The sequence below is a fragment of the Zootermopsis nevadensis genome, unplaced genomic scaffold (assembly GCF_977971745.1).
Source record: "Zootermopsis nevadensis isolate Lab colony 2312 unplaced genomic scaffold, Znev_1.0 Znev_ptg000071l, whole genome shotgun sequence".
In the NCBI taxonomy this organism is placed as follows: Eukaryota; Metazoa; Arthropoda; class Insecta; order Blattodea; family Termopsidae; genus Zootermopsis; species Zootermopsis nevadensis.
The window spans coordinates 143,409-164,820 of NW_028259202.1; the positions used below are offsets into that span (position 1 = coordinate 143,409).

General features: G+C 38.3%; 2 protein-coding genes, 1 long non-coding RNA gene and 1 other non-coding gene across 13 annotated transcripts; 2 read left to right on the top strand and 2 right to left on the bottom strand.

Moving 5' to 3' along the window:
- Window positions 1-1,382: 1,382 nt before the first annotated feature.
- Window positions 1,383-3,487, bottom strand: LOC147871061 (uncharacterized). Its single transcript, XR_015532861.1, has 2 exons — window positions 3,408-3,487; window positions 1,383-1,729 (listed from the first exon to the last, which is right to left on the bottom strand). It is a non-coding gene; the product is annotated as an uncharacterized LOC147871061 (long non-coding RNA).
- Window positions 3,488-8,395: 4,908 nt separating this feature from the next.
- On the top strand, window positions 8,396-15,787 carry LOC147871062 (uncharacterized). Of its 5 annotated transcripts, XM_087341361.1 has the most exons (5): window positions 9,201-9,295; window positions 10,251-10,435; window positions 10,752-10,908; window positions 11,898-12,118; window positions 15,650-15,787. In XM_087341361.1, the coding sequence occupies exons 2-5, from the start codon at window positions 10,306-10,308 to the stop codon at window positions 15,658-15,660; spliced, it is 519 nt and encodes a 172-aa protein (XP_087197487.1). In that variant the 5' UTR covers window positions 9,201-9,295; window positions 10,251-10,305; the 3' UTR covers window positions 15,661-15,787. The 5 variants fall into 5 exon arrangements, with proteins under 5 accessions (XP_087197485.1, XP_087197487.1, XP_087197483.1 ...); XM_087341359.1 differs by lacking the exons at window positions 9,201-9,295; window positions 15,650-15,787 and adding an exon at window positions 8,396-8,540 and having other exon boundaries at window positions 11,898-14,899; XM_087341357.1 differs by lacking the exon at window positions 15,650-15,787 and having other exon boundaries at window positions 11,898-14,899.
- Window positions 11,320-21,391, bottom strand: LOC147871063 (uncharacterized). 6 transcript variants are annotated; one of them, XR_015532859.1, is made up of 4 exons: window positions 21,219-21,391; window positions 12,551-12,722; window positions 11,734-12,010; window positions 11,320-11,461 (listed from the first exon to the last, which is right to left on the bottom strand). XR_015532859.1 is itself a non-coding variant. In XM_087341363.1 (4 exons), the coding sequence occupies exons 1-2, from the start codon at window positions 15,371-15,373 to the stop codon at window positions 12,720-12,722; spliced, it is 444 nt and encodes a 147-aa protein (XP_087197489.1). In that variant the 5' UTR covers window positions 15,374-15,652; the 3' UTR covers window positions 11,320-11,461; window positions 11,734-11,980; window positions 12,551-12,719. The 6 variants fall into 6 exon arrangements, 3 of the variants coding, with proteins under 3 accessions (XP_087197489.1, XP_087197488.1, XP_087197490.1); XR_015532858.1 differs by lacking the exon at window positions 21,219-21,391 and adding an exon at window positions 19,338-19,807; XR_015532860.1 differs by lacking the exon at window positions 21,219-21,391 and adding an exon at window positions 13,066-13,080.
- LOC147871064 (U6 spliceosomal RNA) lies at window positions 20,582-20,688 on the top strand. Its single transcript, XR_015532870.1, has one exon. It is a non-coding gene; the product is annotated as a U6 spliceosomal RNA (small nuclear RNA).
- Window positions 21,392-21,412: the final 21 nt, after the last annotated feature.

The window sequence follows — 21,412 nt, forward strand, 5'->3', positions numbered from 1 at the left end:
TAATTGCACACATAGTGGCGACGTCCATATTCCTGTGACGTGTGTAATAAATCATTCAGTCAGTGGAGTCATCTGAAGACACATTAGAGCATATAATATGGATAGTGCCCATGTTTCTGTGTGTACGTGCACTAAACAGAGTGATCTCGAGAACCATTAATGTATGAATTGGTGTTTTTCCTGTTGTGTGTAATACATCGTTTCATTGCCAGGGTACTCCGTGGAGACGTAATTGTACACAGCATCCGTATCACGTGATTTCTGCTTTGAGTTTCTGAACAAATGTCATCTGATGTGTGTGTAAGAACATGTTCTGGAATTGGTGTAACGTGTTGCAAAAGAGGAATTGGTAGAAATGAACAGATCTAAGAATTTCAGTAAAACTCGTCAACATTCACAGCCTAAGATCTGTGATAAATTTATTAAGAAGGATTTCCAGTGAAGACTGGAAATAAGACTTAAGTAATATTAATTACTTTTTTTTCTTCCTCCCTCAGCCGACTTTGGTTTAAACGATGTACGAGGTTTGTGTTTGAACTCGGTACACAAAACTAAGAGCACAGAGTATTTAACGTTGTCAGTCAATATGTTTGTTTGACAATGCTGAATTTTGTGCTTTCAGACGTTGTTATGAAGGTGTTAACTTTTACTATACTCTTAACTTGTGGTTTTACCAGTGGTGGCCCCTCCATAAGAGCTGCAGAGTTGCAGCACCCCTTATAATTTTTCAAAAATTTAAAAAAAATATTTTTTGTGTTTATATAATTTGCAACACTTTGTTTCCTCTATATCATTATTTTAATATTTCCGGCTGCAAGGATTTCAGCGCGGCTGGCCGGTCTAAAGTTGCGAGCGCAGTGTGAGGTGGAGTGAGGGGCAGTTCACTGTTACAGCGCGAATCAGAGCTGCGGTCTCCACAGCCGGCTTTTAGTAACATTGTCTTTTACTGAAAAAAATGATGTAGGAAATCATGGCCTCCGTCTTCAGGACTTACAAATAATTAAAACATCATCGAGTTTTCTCCTGATGTAAATTTACTTTTCATTTATTTATGTCGTTTTGTGTTGTAAAACTATCCTGATTATTCCGCTTTGAGCAGTACTACCACTGCTCAGACTTAGGAGCCGCCACTGGCTTTTACTTTGTTGTTAATAGGACAGCGCTTCTTTTATTGAGTTATATTCCTCTGTTTTCTGTTTAGCTCCTCTGTGCATAAAATGTTGTTAATCTTGATAAAATTATTTATGGTGTCATCTTTATTGTTAAACACAATAGTATTAATAGTTTATGAGTAAAATGTAAGTGCGTAATTTTACCCAGGGCCTTGGCCAAAAATAACACTGGGAATTTTATATTGTTTATGTATTTTTAAAGAATGCCCATAGGAAGATTAATTGTTTATGTAACGGACATTTCTTCATACTCCAGACAGTACAAAAAGCACGTAGTTGTACATTCAGAGGTCGCAGTTAATGTGTTAAACTGATTTTTATTTACAGTATGTCATTTTGAGTCCATATCCTCTGTGGAGGAACCCAAGTTATCTGGCAGCTGAACGCAAATATCATTTCTTGTTGAAGATGAATGTCTTCTGGGTGTGGTCTGGTAGAAGTTTGTCGACGATTGCTGATTCTGCCCTGAAGATGGAGGCAGCAAGCAAATGTGAAATTCTTGCCGCCTTTTTCCAGACTACATGACGTGTTCGTCTAATACTTGCTACTCTGAGAACCTGAAATATGACGTTTGCTGTTGCTGGCAGCGTAAATAGTTGAGTACGCAGCAGAAAATAGGTAATGAATGAAGTTGAGAAACATTGCGTGTGATTATACATACAATGCGATATTTGCTGTGTTTGTATCTTTGTAGGAGTGATGTAACATCTGCACTAACGCAGTTGCACTTTCATTAAGTGAATGCTAAGTCCAGTTCAGAATCACAAAGAACCTGTTCTAAAAGTATTTCATGCTGGAATGTAGGACCTGTTCGTCTGTTAGTTTTGTATTTGGTTTATGCTGTTACAACAAAGTTTGTTAGGAAACGTGAAAGGAAGATCTAGATGTAGATGAATCTTAATGAAGCAAGGTGGGAGTTTTGAGTCTGGATTTATCTGGCTCAGGATGTGGTCCATTGGTGAACATGGTTATGGTTTTTCTTTGTTATTTTTCTGATACTAGAGCAACAACAATTTTGAGGCATTGCGACAGTGGGAAAGGCCGTGGTGGGTCCTGAACTGTAAACAAGCGAAATTTGATTTCCAAGCAGGAAACCTATGGATCAAATCACGATTTCTGGATTGAGGTGCACATTTACTACAGACCTCTCAGGATACACTTAAGGCCGTTCTTTTGTTTATTCCACGGTCCTTTGTGACGACGCTGATGCTAGTTTCTGGGTTGATGAGTGTCGAACGACGTGTTGGTGAATGAGTAATGAATTGGAAATGGTGTGGAAGGAAGTGGTCGTGGCTTAATTAAAAGCGGCTTACAGTCACAGCATTTGCCATGGGAAACCTCAGTGTGGCCTGTTTCTGGAACCTCCACCGGTATGGAGCAGAAATACTAAGTCTGAGAAAAGTCTCGGTTAATTCTCATTTCGGATAGCAGGTTCTCCGCGTGTGATTGGAAACTGCAAGTCATGACTCACAAACTGTCTTTCTGTTTAGTCAGCTAACGCGGAGACTAATTCTGTGGAGCATAAATCTTCCTGAGATCATTGTAATGGAGAAGTGTTTTATTTCATGTAGGAGCTGTATTTGTGAGCATTATTTAGAGGAGCCTCGGGATTCAAAGTGTGAATAGTCGATAAACTGGGTACGTACACAGACCTTGGACCTGTGCGAATTTCAAGGTCTGACCTTTGATATTTCAGTTCCCTCGGCAGTGTAAATTACGGAGCGCTGTCTATCCTGGACTCAGTGCGGTAGAAGTTTACTCATTTCAGAGGTCCTTGCTGAATCCATCATTAGGGCAATGCTGCCTCCATTATCACCCTGATGATTGAGGCAGCAAGGACCTCTGAAATATCGGTAAAATTCTACCAGACTACAAGACACAACAACCCGGAAAACAGCCATCCTCAGACTCCCTGCAGTGAAAAGCTTAAATCTTGCAAAGGTTAAATTGTCCCTGGCACTTAATAAAGTACCACGCCATGCAGATTTATTGTGAAGATAATTAAAAGATGCAAAGTTTGGGTCACCTCTCAGAAATGATCCATTCAATCTGTTAATTAATTCAAAAGTTACTGGAGGAGACAACACATGAACAGATGAATACTTTGAAATAAAATCATAAATTTATCTTTCGTTGTAAAATTTGTAAAGTAACCAAACTTCCTTCAGCAACTATGGAAAACGAAGAAATTCTGGAATGATCACTCATATAGACTACAGATTTATGTCTACTTACTGTTTTCATTTCCAAGTGAGCCAAGCTAGAGCTGGCTCTGGTGTTTGAGGAGGAACTGATGCGTACCAACCTTTCTCGCCAGAACACAGAAAGAAGTCAGTGAGACACTCTCTCTGAGCTGGTCAGTAGCTGCAGGTCGGTCGACAACCCCACTCCGGCTGGGTACGCCCTGTGAGGTGGTATTGTATTTTATTGTAGTAGTTGCCCGTCCTGTTGTTTTGATGTTAGTTGACGGGGCAACTGCCGTGTGGTTGATATTTTTGGTCCCTCGGGGTGGTCCCAGCCGAAGGAGACGTAGGGGTATTACCAATAGTGAGGCTGTTGTGTGGGCCTTGATTGTATTAGATATTTTTATCTTGATTGCTTTGATTGTATCTAAATAATTTTAATCAAGATTTTGTTGGTAATCGTTTTGTGTTTTCAGTGGCCCAAGTAATATATATATATATGGCATTCATATTAAGTACTGCATTGATGTGGCACTTGTTTGAAGTAATTAAATTCATTGCCTATTGGTTGTATGGGCGTTTGAATACCTTATTGTCTGGGGCGTGGGCCAAGCAAACCTACGACACATAGAACTCGACACCTCCTTCCCATTTTGACTGCGGTGGAGAGGGTGGATCAATAGAATATTTCTTATTAGTGGTTTGTGTTTCCACCAGGGTAGATCTCTATATCTCTCTCTAAGTGTTTGTCTCGCGTCTGTATCGGCTATGGCGATGCACCGATCTGAACATGGCTAGAGCCACAAAGCAACCGAATCTGACACCCTTATAGCACACACTTCTGACTTCTGATTTGTTTCTTAATGAACTTTTAAGCTATAATTTGGAAAGTTAAATAAGTAATTTACCGGCCTCCACTGTAATGGATTAAATTTTGATGAATTTAAATCGGGAGCGCTGCATGAGAAGCTTGCAGTGGCAACTTGGGAACCAGCTCAGAATTTGCTTAAAGACAGAGGAAATCTAAGAAAACCTGTGTCGACGTTCGAGGGAGTCCCTGTACTAAAGTAGTGAATTTATCAGTCATTCTGTCCATCGCATGAACTGAAGTTTCTGGTGTGATTCTGCTTTGCTTGCTATGTTGTCCTGAACAAGAAGGAGTAAGAGTTCAGCGTCTACGGGACCCAGCGGGTTGGTCTTTGTCTTTGCCCGATAATAACGAATTATCTAAATGTCTTGAAGTGTTCATAATAATCAGCAATATCTGGGGTGAGGTTAGATCAATGAACTGTACCGCGTGGACATCGATTTAAATACTTTCGCCGGTGGAATCCAATCGCAACCGATCTGGTTGAAATTCGGTCGCTTAATGTGGGAATCGGATAATCGAGGCTCGGTTAACAGAGGTTTTGCTGTATGCAGAAAAATGTGGGGCTGAATGTTGATTTTGGTGTTGGGAGGATTATGTAAGAAGCAAGGAATGCCGCAGAGAAAGAAAGAAAGAAAAAAGGAAAGGAAGAGAGAGATAATTGTGACCCTGCATTGTGTCGCGATTTACGTTATACATGGTGAAATTATTCATCTGCTGTTCATAATGACGATCAAAACATATGCAGTTAATCAGAACATTTAAATTTCAAGGACGTTAATAACAAATTGCAAACGCATTATATTTCGCACAGTCCTCAGTCAGAGGCTTTAATCTCCGACACGGCACTCGGCTGCTGTCTTGAGTAAAGTTGATTCGCTCCAGCGACGAAGTCTGGCGTCACAGCAAATGACAAATGAACATCAATTACCTTGCGAACTGCATGATGCTGACACAGTAGTTGGCGTCCATCTCGTCCATCGTGTTCATAAGGAAGTCGCGACAGAGTTTAGGAACTTCCGGTATAAGCAAGTAATCAGCCGTCACAAGCAGCTGACACGCGTTTTCGGAGCGGATGACCACCTCTCGAAAATACATCCGAGCTAATTCCGTGTACGAGAATGTCAGTCTGCAGTGTTGTTGTAAAGAGAGTCCTGAAACGTCACGAAACAGTCGTCGATTTGGAGAAACGGCGAGCAGAAAATTACAAGTCATGCGCATCAATTTTAACCTTTTATGACTCACGTAGCCAAATAAAGGTATCCGTTAGTCAATGTGGTGGATGAATTTTTGCTACCTGAATACTTAAAAGACTCCCAGAATGTGTACTAATGGGACCAGATTAACTGCGATTGGGTGAAGGGCCTGCGTAGGCTTAACAGAATTTAACTTAAAAATCGGATAGCAAGCAGCGAGCATTTGTACTATAGAATGGTCACCTCGTGTCTTACTTACCCTTGACTCCTTCAAGAGAAATCTGAGATTATAACAACTATTGCAGAAATTTTAAAGCCAACGCAAATATTTCAACACACATCGCAGGCTGTACATTCCACTGATTGATCAGTTCGTAATATAAAATTATTTGTTCTGCAAAAACATTTTCCTGACAATAAACAACTTAAAAGAAAAGCCGATGTTTCTACGAGGCCTTTAAGAAGTGATCACCAACCAGTAAACAATTTCCTATTACAGATTAAGAGTTTCGCAGTGCAAGACAAACGGAAAGATTTGATTGTCGGAAAACTGTAAAAGAGGCACAGCTCGTAGCAAGACGTGAGATACGTCTTTTGGAAAACAGAAGCAATGGCTCGTGGTTAAAATTTATTTCTCATTTCGAGATCGCACCGCGTCTTTATTTAAAACACAAGAAAATTACCGTAAGCACAAATTCTCGAACGATTCTCCCTAACAATGAAACAATTCTCCCGAACGTCTTTGTTACAGTTTATTTCAGACAGAGCGACACACAGCAGCTTTCAGTGTTCCGGGCATTACCAACTTTCTTCTGGACTTTGTCGGTCGTCTTTATGTATTAAAACGAAGAAGTTTTGGAAATGGATTCTATTTCTCCCTCCAGATCGATTGACTGTCACCTTGGTACAACCGCACTTAAAAATTAGTACAAAAGGCCACGTACGTCTTCTGGGCTGTTGTCCCGTAGAAATTATCGGACGTTTCAGAGGTGCTTACTGCCTCCATCATCAGGGAATGAAGGCAGTAATTACGTCTGAAATGCCACTCGTTTCTACGGCGCAACGTCCAGAAGACATTCTCCTTCTTCCTCCTCACCGCCGCACAGTGGGATAGATTGCGATTCTAGCCGGAAAAGAATAATTTTTCTCACATTTAAATATGTCAGTATTTTTGCTTGGATTCTGTTAATAAAGATCCCTTCTATAAGAAAATGGCATGAATACATGTTTAAACAAGACTAGCGCACTCCAACTTCTCTTATCTGTTGGTGTTGACGGCGGAAGAGATGTTTATGTTGGTAGTCGTGTTCCAGACAGCTTGGAAGCAAAATCCTTGTACCAGCAGACGAAAGAAATATCTTTTGATATTTTAAATGGACGTTATTGAGGAAGGTGTGTAGTATATTTTGTAATAGGTTTTGTATAAATATCTGTATTCTTTCTCTACATATTGCACGCTAACTCAATTATGGCGCTTTTACTGATCATTTTTCATCTTTCCGATGTTCACATAGAATTTTAGTTGCGAGAGTCACGACCAAATTCACGTAAAAATATAGAACAGAGTATGCACTTTACGATGAGGCCTGTTTCGATTGCTAGTTTTTGCTAATGTGAGTGTCGTGAATTTTTTCCAGAATTAGGAGAAATATTTCCGTTGTGCAAAAGGAATACAGATTGTGATGAACTTTATGCTTATATTCTTAAACGATTAGATATTGTAGAATGTTCTCCCGAAAATAGAAACCGTTTAAGAGTGATTTTGATGAAACTGCATAGCATTTTTAATAAAACGTGAGTACAGTGACACTGCAATAAGAATTTCTTTTTAGATAAGAATTCTAACTGGTTAGATGTGAATTTAAATTTGCCAGAAACGTTAGTAGAGCAGATAAAACAAAGGAAAAGGGATGAGCCATCAACAAGTGCGGTCAGGGGTAGGCGAAGAAAACTTTTTCAAGAATGTAATGATGTAGGAAAACGGAAAAAAATTCAGCCTTTAGTGGAAAATCATGAAGTATCGGCGAATATTTCTGGAATTAATGAAGATCTTATTCACCGATTTTCCATAATTTTGTGCACCTTGTCCTGTGGATACACAGTGAATGTTGAGGCATTTAATAAATATGCCATGGAAACAGCAAATTTATATGTTAATTTATATCCATGGTACTATATGCCTGCAAGTGTCCACAAGATACTGATTCATGGCGGAAAAATTATAGAATCTGCCTATCGGATTGTTATCTGAAGATGCCCAGGAGGGCAGGCACAAAGATGTGCGAAGATACAGACTCGATCACGCCAGGAAATGTTCGCGCGAACGAAATTTCGAAAATGTCCTGCACATGTTACTGGTTTTTCTGATCCTTTAATACCGAAGATTAAACAGGCCTCAAGAGCGAGGAAGCCACATTTACCTTCTGAAGTACTCAAATTATTGAAGGAACCGGATATTGATACCGATAAGCAACAACATGAGGACGAGGAATGATACAGCTCTTCGGATGCTTCGGATGTCTGTTCCGATTAAGAATACTGACATGAATAATGCTCTGAGTTAAATATTTATGTATTAATGTTGTGTTTTCGAAAGTAGAGTAGCTTTTATAATTATATTTGTATTGTAGTGATATTTGTTTCTACTAACTTGACTTGAATGCATTATTTTCCCGTATTTAGAGGCGTATTTCGCCCTTTTTACACATAAAACTACTTAATATTTATTACAAACTAATGTATCACACTTTTTGCTGTCAGAATTTTCATTTTCAATATTCAGATTAAAAAAAATCAAATTTCGATTTTTTCCGGCTAGAATCGTAATCTATCCCACTGTGCGCCGTGAGATTTCATGACAATGAACAAATAACAAAAGACAAATAGCCATATAACAATGCGGGTTTCTGCAACAAAGGGGATAAAACGTTTCACATACGAACTGACGTCTATTGTGTCCTTATTTTACATGATAATCAGCCACGTCGGTAAATAATCATATCTGAAATATTTGCTGTGCATCAAGAGAATTAATCTGTGGACTGTAAAGACGCCGCCGTCGTCCAACCTCAACACCGCGTCACAGAAGAATAACACTCATCGAATACCTTCAAAACCAGTGGTTAGTAATTTTAAACAATTTTTTTAATTTTTATGTAGTGGTGGCTGTTTTGAACATAGCATCATTGAGTTGTTTTGTTGTTGGTCTGAATTCAATGTTATATCCCACGTTTGCTTTATTGTTGGTGGACTAATCGATGTTAATGTTGGCATTGTATTCAGAATTTCAAATACAATGTAATTGCCTATATTCGGCTTTTGGTTTAAAGTTTGATATCTACCCATTTATCCCGCGTATATCTCTGTTGGGCTAGGTTAGATTGTTAGGGTAGACACGTGTGTCTACATAAAATTTAGGCTTTCTGGGTGGTCAGTTCTTGGTTCATTTGCATTAGGTAAGCACCTGCACATCGGTCTATGACGAATTACTGCACATATAATAGGATTTGTTTCATGCAGTGTGCACGATGTATACAAAATGCCACGAAGTAAATCTAATAGGAAGCCGTTTGTATGTCATTTTCGGCGTTCTCGTCTATTAATTTTTGGCTTCTGTGTTTGTTTAATTCGGCGGTTTATAATTTAGTTTAATTTAGACATTACGCTCATGTCATCATTAGATCATTGAGGTTATAAGATTCTGAAGAAGTTAGTCATACTGCGTGCGCTCTGGTGGCGAACGTTATCTTGGGGCAGCTGAAACTTTTTCGATCAATTTCAAGCCACGACCTGTGGCTATACTAGTATCCCTGGTTTGAGCGGTAATGGTGCCGTGTTGTTGTTAAATCCCAACAAAATTGTAACTTTTTAAATTAGGTGTGTAATACTGAGTGTGGATAATGATTTTATACTTTATTATGTGTACTTGATTTGTAAGAAGTGCGTAATCATATTTGTAACCTTTTTTATTGTCCAAAGCCTTGTGGGAGAACTTTGAATATTCTTTTGTCCTCAATTTCTTCATGAAGCAATTTGACAAACCTGTCTCTATATCTTTCTTATTTCCCTTGTGGGGGATAGCTCAGTCAGTATAGTGACTAGCTACGGGCTGGACGGCCGGGGTTCGATCCTCGACGGGGGCAGAGGATTTTTCCTCTAGCCTCTGCGCCCAGATCGGCTCTGGGGCCCACCCAGCCTCCTCTACAATGGGTACCGGGGTCCTTTCCCGGGGGTAAAGCCGGCCGGGGCGTGATGCTGACCACTCACCCCCATCTAGTGCTGAGGTCAAGGAAGAGAGGAGCTATACTCCCCCCAAGCGCCTGCATGACGTGTAGTGGGACAAACTTTACTTTACTTTACTTACTTGTGGGGGATACAGTTTGTCGGGAAACTTGTTTTATACAGATCAGTTATGAATGGAATATTTAAACCTTAGAATCAAAGTATTTTCGGCTAGTAGAAGTAGTGCCCATGACCAGCTTTCATTTTTAAAAAGCCCATTCTGATTAGGGCTTGCTACACAAAGAAATCAGTACCGTATGAATAGTTGTATACATATACTTCAGTAAAAATAGTATAAGTATCTGAGAACATTGTGGAAGTAAAACTTATAAAAATGCAAAGGTATTTTTAGTGCATTGTAGTAAGGTAATGTCTTAAATTTTTATGGACATAACCCAGTCATAAGAATAATGATGCGGTTGCCAGAATGAGGAATTTTGCATTTGAATGCATATCACTTGACACTGCAGACTTTAACTGAACCATGCCAATGTGGCATGAAAAAGAGTTTTTATAAATATTTTAAGTCTGTAGTGCTTTGTGTTTTCAGGTGATTATAGTAACAGTCACCTAGGATGCAGCGATGAGGAGGGAAGCGGATTCGGATGGATGATCCTCCACCACCAGAATATGAGTCACCAATGACACCACTAGATGGAAGTGGGACAGAATTGCAGGAGCCATACACCTCTTACACCCCCTACAGCAATCAGCCTGCCACCCGCTGCATACAGGGCATGTCAGGAATTCTTTTCTTTGTTTTTTATTTCCAGTTTCCGCTTAATTTTATTACTTGATAAAGCTTATGTTGCATCATGTCCATGTGTTTGTGTGTCTCCACTTAATGGCTTTATAACCATTTTGGATATATTCATGAAACTAGGTACAAACTTCATCCCACTAGTGGTCATTCTTCTATATGTTTTAATTTCTTACCATCAGTTAGATGAACATGAGAGGTGGAAGTAGTGATATTACCATGCCAGGTAGTGGACATTCTTAATGTAATGGATGTGTAATGAATTATAAACCTTAGGTGCCTATGTTACAGGTCTGATATGTATGGTAATAGTGAATACAGTGAAGCAGCAACAAACGCTTTCCAGCTATGATCAGACAGGCCAGTATGGTTACCAGAGTCCGTGTAACATGTGCACGTGTGTGTGCGGCAGCATCTGCTGCTGCCCCACCTCCAGCCCCTCCTCCAGGTTTGTACAGTCCGATATTACTCTGGTGTACTTTTTGTTTATCCTCCTGTAATTTATGAACAGGAAAGAAATGCATGTGCTCACTTTTTTGTCTTTCCCACCTTTTAACTTTTGAACTAGATGAGATGTGAGGTTCTTACAGATGGGTATCTTTTGGGATGTGTTGAAGGCAGTGAGCTTTTTTGAAACATAAACTATTACCTACCAGACTGCATTTTGCTACATTCCAGAAGACAACCATCTTCAACTCTTGAACCAGTTTTGAGAATTTTGTGAAATGTGGTATGAGCATCTTTGCATTGAAGCCATTCCCTTTCTTTAGAGTATCCATGGTGGACTTTTAAAGATCAACAAGTGAATATTTTATTTTTGTCTTGGTGTTACGTTGGATTGTAGCACTGAAAGAATTAGTCTGGAAATGTGATGGTATTTTATTGTGTACATTTACAGTTGCTCCTGTGCTTGAATGTTTATGGAGGTACAATTCCTTGTATTTTTAACTTGATAATATGTGGACATGATTGGTCATCTTCAAGCTGTCGCTATTCTTACCCTGGGGAAAGAACCAAAAAACCTGTTAGATAGAGGGCTGAATGGGACTCAGTGTTATTGTACTGACTGAGCTCTCCTGGGTGTACTGTATACTTGTCTGAATTTTACAGCTTAAGTTTGTAGCCTATATTAATTTGAGTGATTCTTTCAAGATTTATGACATTTGTTGTTTCATTATATGAATACTGTGTTCGATATTGTCCATTGTCTTAGGTGTATTAGATATTTTGAGAGTTGGCTGTATGCCAAAGACATAGTGTTTGTCATATATACCTGGATAATGGATGATGCCTAAGGTAGAATTTGTATAACTAACTCAAGTCTTGTTCTTCCTCTAACATTATTTTGTTCTATACAAGTTGATGGTGTCTAGCTGGAGTCTTTGCATGTTGCTGGTTCAGTGGCTGGATTAAATGTATTGTGTTGTCATATTTCAGCTGCCCCTCATCGCCAGTGACAACTTCAGTAGTTACCGTACGGCGAGGCGATCTGTCAGTGGAAGAGCCAAAACAACGACGCCCTGGAAGAAGACCCATTTCAGAGTTGATGGCTGAGGAAGAGAACAGCTGTATTACATTATCAGATAAGGGAAATGGCTACTCCACAGGAGAAGGCAGAATGTGTATCCTGGTTTATCGACAGAAGATCAGATATGCAGGTGCAGCGCAAGTTAAAATATTTGTGATCAGTATCTGTCAATAATTTAATTAGTATTTTAAATATAATGACATAAGTTATGACATAAGTTATGAGATCGTGCGAGTGCAAATGGGAATATGTAATGTTATTACACTGAGGTCCTATTTGGTGTTATCCAAGACCCAAGAGGATGAATATTTTGAAGGATCTGGACGAGCATATTAATAGTACTGAATACCCAACACATACAATTGCACAATACAATTTCTGCACTGACTTCTTTGACTATGACTCCTATTTGCTGTCTGGTTATTTTAAAAAGATACTGCAAGCTTGTAAACGAATCACCAGTAGCATAAAAACACTTCAGCTGACATGCCAAAAATAATTCTGTTCGTGACCAAAGAAGTTCACAATCTACACTTTAAAAATACCAACTGAAGTCGCTTACCTCAACATGCTCTCTCTTCTTGGCACTAGGTTTCCTGTCACCCACAGGAGTGCCAGGTTTCTGGTTTTGTTTCTCCTTATTTGTTCCTTCCCTCGTTTCCCCATTATCCTCAAAGTCAAGAACTAGGTCTGGACAATCAAGGTTCTCCTGAGGTTCCAATGTGTTATATTCACTGTTTGGATACAAACACATAATCTTGTGAATGAGAAATGATCTATGGGTAAGATTTGAGGTTTTCACAGCGGTGAGTATGAAGATTTCTGTCTTCTGGTTTGTTGCGCTGTGTAGTCTGGTCGATGTTTACCAACATATCAGAGGGCATACTGCCTCCGTCACCAGGCCGATCGCCCAGATGACGGAGGCACAACAACCCAGAAGACAGAAATCTTCGATCCATGGGTACTTGGAGTTCTAAGTGTCTTTGTCTTAATTTAAAACTACTCGCTATACATGTAGTAGAATATGTAGGACTAAAACCAGGAATTTTTTCTTATAAATTAATTAAGAAAACTTACAATTTACTACAGTTGATAAAAATGCTGGTCCAACCAATTCGTCATCAACTTTTGCCTTTTGTAAAAACGTAATGACAGCAAAAGCAACATTTTACATTTCTTTCCAGATCTGTCAAGTGTGGGAATCTATAAACCTGTAAGCCCCACCTTTGAATACAACTCTGTAAATAACAGTTTCTAGTCCTGTATAAACCTAAGTAGCTTTTAAAACCAGTATTAGAAAGGAAACAGTTCTATTTATTGGAACAATCCAATAAATTATTCTGAAAAGACCTAACGTCTCTACCAAACTACTCAAACCCGACCCCATCACCAATACCAGGTCATTCCAATTATGAAGTACAGTACCTGTGAGAACAGGACTTGCAAACTTTATTTCCACAAGAAACTAACTACAGTCACTAGGGATTTACAATTAGAAATATTTTATCCCTTAAAAAAGTAAAAAGTACTTTGTAATTTGTATAAATTTTAATAATTAAAAATATTTTAATTGTTTTATTTTATTCAAACTTTTCTAACAAAATAGTGCTTGTGAGTTTTCTAATTTTTTATGTATCGTTTGTTACACACAGAAATACAGTATATAACATCCTATTTTATCCAAAGTACAAAATTTTCCGGGTTTTGCTGGACATTTTTGTATAACTTGCATGTATTTTGACACAGTAAGCATATAGGATTTTACTGGCCCAGGACAGGGATCAGTGGAGGGCTTTGGTTAATTCAGTGAAACAATAAAAAAATTCCTTAACATTCCAAATTTCCTCCGAAATCCATGCCTGTATGTGATACGGGTAATGAGTGTGGATGGTGATAGGTTCACTGTGAGAGTTGTCTCATTTTTACATGCACATTTGCTAAGTTATGACACCAATTGAAAGCTGCTTCTGTGTTGGTACCTGAAATCCGTACATGGATAAGAGATTATATGGCATGACAAATAATATAAATAATGTGAGTGTGTCATGTGAATGCTATAATTTCAGATAAATGTGTCCACTTGTCAAAGGGGGATGTGGGTATTTTATTTACAAACATGACTAACCCTTCACCAAAAGGTCACCTTTTTCTATTTCTGCAATATAAGTTATTTTTAGTTTAAAGAGACCGTTTTGTTGTTTTGTTCACGTGCGTTATGAGCAACTTGTTTGTGGAGTTTGCTTCATGAATAGATGTTATTGGAGTTTCATATTGAAATATTCCATTAAGTGTAAGTTTGGAAGTGGAATATTATGGTCATTTTGGCCGATCAGAATTTTTGCCTTTGTTTTTATCTTGTTAAGAACTTCAAGGTATATATAACAACTTGTACAAGATATTAAATATTTAAAACAATTGTTTCAAATACAATTATGTGATATAAGTACTCTGGCCACTCAGTAACTACACACCTCAGGGCACCAAGGGTTTGTCTTCGTGATAATTTGAGAATGTAATTTCTTGATTAGTCACTGATAATCACAAGGTGCGTGGTGATTTCTGTATGAACCGAATTTCTTCCTAGTGCTAAGGTAAGGAGCTGTAAATGTTTAGATTATGATCAGATGTCAAATTGAGGGTGTTCTATATAAATAATGGTAACGTCTTGTAACAAAATTACTTGTTGCCTATTTCTTAGACAGGCTATTTTTGTGATATTTTAGTGCCAAAAAATGTTATTAAAATGTTTTTATGTGAGAACACAAGCTGTAAATCCATTCATAATGTAGTTATTTAACTTATGGTAATTATTACTCTTCTGCTAGAAATTGTAATCATCTTGTTGCTTATCTCCAGAAAAAAGGTTGGTGTTCCCTGATCCATGCAATTAAATCGGTCACACTGAATCATATATATCATTCGACCGTGTATTAATATTTATAACCTTCAAAAGCAGAGTTATCTTGCTGTCCTTGACTGGATACACCATGTGTATTAGTAGATCTTCCTGAACCACTTCCTTGACTTGATGTACCATATGAGTTAAATGATCTTTCAGGATTGTTCCTTTGTAGTCCACGGTTACTGTTATTGCCATCCTGAAGTCTTTGATCGAACACTCCTTCCTGATTAGGGACTCTGTACTGACTTGAGAGGCATCCAGACCCACTTGGATCAGAACTTCTTCCTGATCCAGGGGATAGGTAGGTATTAGATGGACAAAATAATGACCCTCTGAAGCCAATATCATCATTACTTTGACTGGCAGTGCCAGGAGAGTCACAGTTACTGAATGGACTGTCAAGTGACGCACAGAAATTAGTGTCAGTAATAGTATTTGGAGGTCTATACGAACCAGATACACTGCCAACATCATTTCCTCCATGTCTCAGACCACCAAAAGTGCCACTTCCAGAAGATCCCTGATAATTAAAACTGGAAGTTGGAGGTAGATATATGCATTAGAGGGTCCATTAAAGCCACCTGCAATGCCTGTGAGTGTACTTGGTCCACAACTTGGGCCACCTGCAGCTGTGGTCCAAATAATTCTGAAGGTCTCTGTACACTGAAACCACTACCATTGCCGCCAGAGAATCTTCCTAGTTCCTTGCTTGGTCCACCTGCATTTGATGAACTGTACGTTCCTGAAAATTGTTTCTAGATGGTCCGTGACCAAGTAAACCACCCGATGATGGAAGGTATGTGTTTGACAGACCATTGGGAGAACCGTTATATCCTCCACTCAGTCCTGGAACTTCATGAGAGCTAAAGGGTATTCTTGAACTTGAGTGTCAAAACCACCAGAAAGTTCTGAAGGCTTTCCCACACCACCATCAGTCGGTAAGTAAATATTTGAGGGATCTCCAGAACTTGAGGATGGAGCTCCATCAGCACTCAAAGGCCTTCCTCCAAACCGTTTTCCTTCATAAGGTCCACTGAATCCACTACCTCCAGAAGATGTTGCATCATACGTTCCTAAAGGTTCTTTCCCAGAAGATCTTTGACCACCAAATCCACTACGTCTAGAATCTGGTGCACCATACTTTGCAGAAGGTCCTTTTCCACCAAACACGTTCATTTCGAATGCTGAGGAATCGTAAGTACCAGGTTCCTTGACCATATCTCCTACCTCCAGATACTGGCACATTAACTGGTCCACTAGGAAATCCTTGGAAAGGTCCCAGACCAGCACTTTGATCAATGAACTGTGGCGCGCCATTGATGATATATCATTCTAGACTTGATGGTGTTTGGTTACCAAATTCAGTACTTTGAGGTCTAAAATCTCCACTGTTTCTACGTGGTGGCAGGTATGCATTGGATGGCCCCTAAGGGGAACTGTCAAAACCACCACTGAGACCTCCAAATGATGTTGAGGTCCTCAACGATGGTCAACCGAATCCACCGCCTCTTGCAGGACCTAGAGAACTGAATGAGCCCATAGGTCTTTGGATGGAAAATTGGCCGTTTGGAAGCATGTATGCGTTAGAAAGTCCTGTGGCAGACCCCACTTTCGGGAAGAGTCCAGTAACATTGAGACAGATATCAAACTGCTCCGATTGCGAACCTATTTTTGTTACAGTAAATGCACATCATGAGGGTATGTAAACAGAACCATAAGTTTTCTTGCCGACATATCACTTTTAGTTCTTAAAAACTTAATTTTTCTTCATTCGAGGCTGGTTGACGGATGGAGAGGAAGGCTTTCAGACGTGGAGGGTAGCTATTGAGGAAGGCTGACAACGAACGAAGGAGGCTGAGGAATCAGTATTTACGAAGACACAGGCTCCTGTCTCCGGTATGTCCCTATGTTTTGATTCCACGTCAGAGATAAGACAATTCCAAATGTTTTATCATCAGCATAGTGCAAACCTGTAATACATTAAATGAAAAAGTCCGCGAGCCGGTGGGAGAGCTCAAATCATTATATTGAACTAATATAATAAGTAATTTAAATTACTCACTTAAACTGCAACCAGGAATACAGTTTAAATTGAAGTTTCAAAATAAGCTATACGTAATAATATCAGCATTTAAAAATATGACATGTTTGCATGTTTGTTATTTTGTTTTCAACATTCTGTAGTGGTATTTTGAAAGTAAAGAAATCTTTAAGTCAACCCTAAACTGAAAAACCACTTCTGAAATTCCTGACCAATTTGTCTCTACAATTACTTTGACCATAATAGTAACATTAAAGCTCTGAAAAAAAGCGTGACCACAAATTTGCCATTGTGGACCTGGTAGTTCAATCAGTTTTCTGTCAGGCTATAGGCTGGGCGATAGGGGTTTAATCCCCAACAGGAACACCAACTTTGATGATAAATTGGCACAGGACATACATGGCGACCGGACAACCAAATACTGGAATGTAATTTTTAAGGTCACACACATGAGATTTGTCATCACTAACAATAAAAGACAGGGAGAAAATATTTGAAGGTTACTTTTATCATGAATTGTAATACTTAAATCAAATGGAAAGAATATTGTAATTTCAATGTACAGAACTGTAGAAATTCCCATAAATAATCAAGATTTTTAATTGCCTGCAGAACATGAAAAAGTAACATGGATGTCAGGAGTGTGAGGTGGTGGGTCTACCTAACCTAACAAATTATTTTTCCACCTTGCATTGTCGTTGACAGCCATATGATCACCTGGGACCAGCTATATTCATGAATGGGTTTCATCTGAACGTCTCACAGCACAACACCTACTGCGAAGCATAATCACTGTAAGATTTATTTCTAAATGCAAAATGTATAACATCTCTGAACATTTGTATGAAAGGCTGCCAGGGCATTATTGCTTCATCATGTAATAGTTTTCAGCTACACAGCATGAAACTTCTGCACATTATCAAAAACATTACTTTTTGTGCTTGTTAACATGTAGCAGAGATTTAAATAAAAATCTTAATGTTGCATAATAAACCCAGAATTATTTCACATAAAAGTAATATGGTATGAATCATGCAATGATACATGAGACCCAAATTTCTACAGTGACAATGTGTAGGTTCTACATTTTGAGAAACCCAAACTTCCAGTGGATTAGTTCTTCTCATGATTAAGAAATTCCAGAGATATAAGATAAACAAACTTTTTATTTGTTTTACCATGAAGCCTTCCTACTAGAAAAAATAATATTACACTTCCTAAACAAAGATGACCTGCATTTTGTAAAGAGCTCTTTGTAGAAGATGAATTTATAAGAGATTGTGAGATTTGCAGTTCTCTCACTGGTGAAGAAGACAATGATGTTCTTATGAGTTGTGAAGCTGTGTGCAGACTTGTAAGTAATTACCAACACTTTTGATAAACATACCATCTTCATCTTCAAAACACTGGGATCTACCTACAAGTTCATGTAATGTCATAACCCAGAAGAACAGCATTATTATAAAAGACATGACCATGTCCATGTGCCTATTTAATATCCTAATAACTTCATAAATCATAAGAGAAACATGGTATGCAGCCATCACTATATAGTAAAATGGTGTTTCTACAGTGCCAGTACAGTGTAACAATTTAATCGAAGCAAGGTAATTTGCTTAGAGTTTGTTACTGCCACTAGAGTTTGTATGTAATCTGTTAATAAAGACTGTGATACCACCAATAAGTTAAGTGGATGCACATCTAGTTTTCCGATTAAACATGTAACTAACTATACGCAAAATAAAGAATACCTGATTACACAAAAAATAGGCAATTACCGAACAAAAGGGATGTACATATTTAGAGCAGGAAGAGTAACGATCCATTAACATAAGTATTGCACCTGAAGTAATGTGAAATTACAAAAGTGGCTAAGGACAGCATTATAGTAGACTTAGCGCAAAAGTCGATCATAATACATGAATAACTTGGAAGACTGAAGTTAGGAGAGAGCAAAAATACGTTCAAGGAAACTAAGAAATAAAGAAGTAAAGATTCGGAAGCTGCTGATGCTTTCAGTACATTAAAAGGGGTAGGACTTGCAGCTTTATATTTAAAAGATTCATGTACCTTTAAATGCCCATTATTGTAATTATCCCATCTACTGAAGCTGAGATAAGAATGTAAAATGAATTACCTAAAATCAATCATATAAGGTTATGATGAAATAAGATGACAAATTTTGAAAGCCTCTTGATCTCTGTTTATCACCCATTAAGTAATATCAAATAAGCAGATACAACTAGTGTGAAAAAATTATCAAATTTCAGTAGTAACTGTGTTTCCTGAAGCACTTGAGAAGGTTATGTACAGTAGGTTAGGCCATGAAATGAATGTTAATAACATAACTGAACATATTGGGCCCGGGACACTTTGGCTTCAAGGTACATGCACTGAAAATAATACCTTCATTTTGCCACAGATGTATTTATCAGTTTCCAGTGGTTCCTAGAGTAAGCAGCTGTTATGTCCTTAATTGCCACTGACCGCTTGCTTATTGATGGTTATGAGTTGTGATTTATTTGAGGTTATGACTGAATGCTGAAGTGTTTAAGACTAGATTGTGCTTGAAAGGTTAAAGAGAATTGGGTGGTAGCCTTTGGACTGGATTCATCTGGCTCAGGATAGGGAAAGGTGGCATGTTAGTGAATATTTGGGTTTAGTAAAAGGTGGGGAATTTCTTGACTTTCTGAGGGACTGTACTTTGTACTTCCTGTCATGTCAATTTCATTTGCATTTAACGGCTACTCAAGTGCCTCAGTCCATGGTTCAAATATTTTCTCTTAGCTGTATAGAGTGAATGTGAAAGACAGTAAAATATTCTTAATATGTAATTTAAGAAATTAACAATTTAAATGTAAACATCTTAATTGATTAAATAATTAATTAATTTGTAGTAGACATAACTGCCTAGCTGGCCATGCTTGCTGCTTCAAGGAAGTCAAAATATTTCTATTTGAGGGGCCTCTCCTAACCTCATAACTTCACCAAAAAATGAAAAATACAATGGAGAAATGTTTGGATGATTGAAAGGGTTGCCTGTTGCTATTTAGAGGTTACTGTCAATCTGAATCACTCCTTGATAGAGGCAACTATATAGAATCTTTGCAACTGCTATAAGATTATAATCCTCTTGTGACTGACCACTTAGAGGCAGCTACTGTTTTCAAGGGCACATCTTCGGTCTTCCAGAATAATTTCATTAAAGCCGTCCACGAAGTGATGCTAGATGGCATTTTACAACAAATATGAGAACCACTTAATAATGGATGAAACTTCTGATAATTATTTCATATTGATGTACATTCATGAAGGCAACAGGTTTATCTGCTTAAACACTTTGTTCCTTTAGTACTGACATTTTGTTTCATATATTGCAAACAGACGGTGTGAGCATAGATTACATTCACAAAATAAGAGAATTTCAGTCACGACAAATTGCTCACACTTCAGTGACACAACTCAAAGAAATGAAGAGGGTAAAATCTCACATGGGATAATCTGTAGGGGAAAAGTACAGAATACTGTTTCACAAAATTATTGAGAACGAAATCAGTCATCTGTCATCTTCTTTCTGAAGCAGTGAAACATTTAATCTTTCAGTTTCCTAAATATGTAGATTAAATTATCCAATGGCAGTAGCTTGAGTGGCAGTCACTGCGGCACTGCATACACTAACATTGCAGTAATACGGGGAAGATTAGCGTGGCCCCTGCACAAGGATTACACGCAAGATGGTGAAGTGTTTCATAATTTTAACTTGTTCTTAAAACATCCCAATGTTTACAATGTTTAGCATTTCACAACAACAAATGTAACTTTTAATTGATTTTGTTAGGCGAACGTTCCTTGCAGTAAGACCAATGAATGAGAGCCTGAGTGACATACTAGTACAGTATTGTCCAAAATAGGGTGTCCTTTCTGATTCATGACTTAGAATCATCCTACATCATCTTGTTCATAATATTCCTCAGTCATGAGAAATTCCAGGAAAACACCTTAAAGTAGGCCACACCTGCTGCCTCTCGCATCCCAGACATCTTTTCCTCAGAAATTTTCAACCTCCACAAATTACCTGGACGTCCAGATTATTGAGTATTTAGAATTGCCGCATTTCCACACTGGTCAGTTTTGGCCTCACTATTAACTAATGCGTATTGTAATTACATCCTCCATTTTCTCTGTACTTCAACGTTAAACACTACACATCAGCTTTTATGTTTCCCTTCTCTTTTCAGGAGACAGACACACGTAGAGAAGATATGTTTGTCGACTTAGACACAGTACCTTCAGTTAATTAGTTTGTTTCTACTGAAGAGAATGTAGTGCAGCATTCAGTTTATCTGGTATATTTGTCGCCAGTTCTTGCTGTCTGTGTGTTCAATCCAACACCACACTTACGTTAAACATTGTCCATCGCCTGACACATATATACATGTGAATGTTGGTCCTACTCATTTCTTGTGTTGACTGGGTATTGT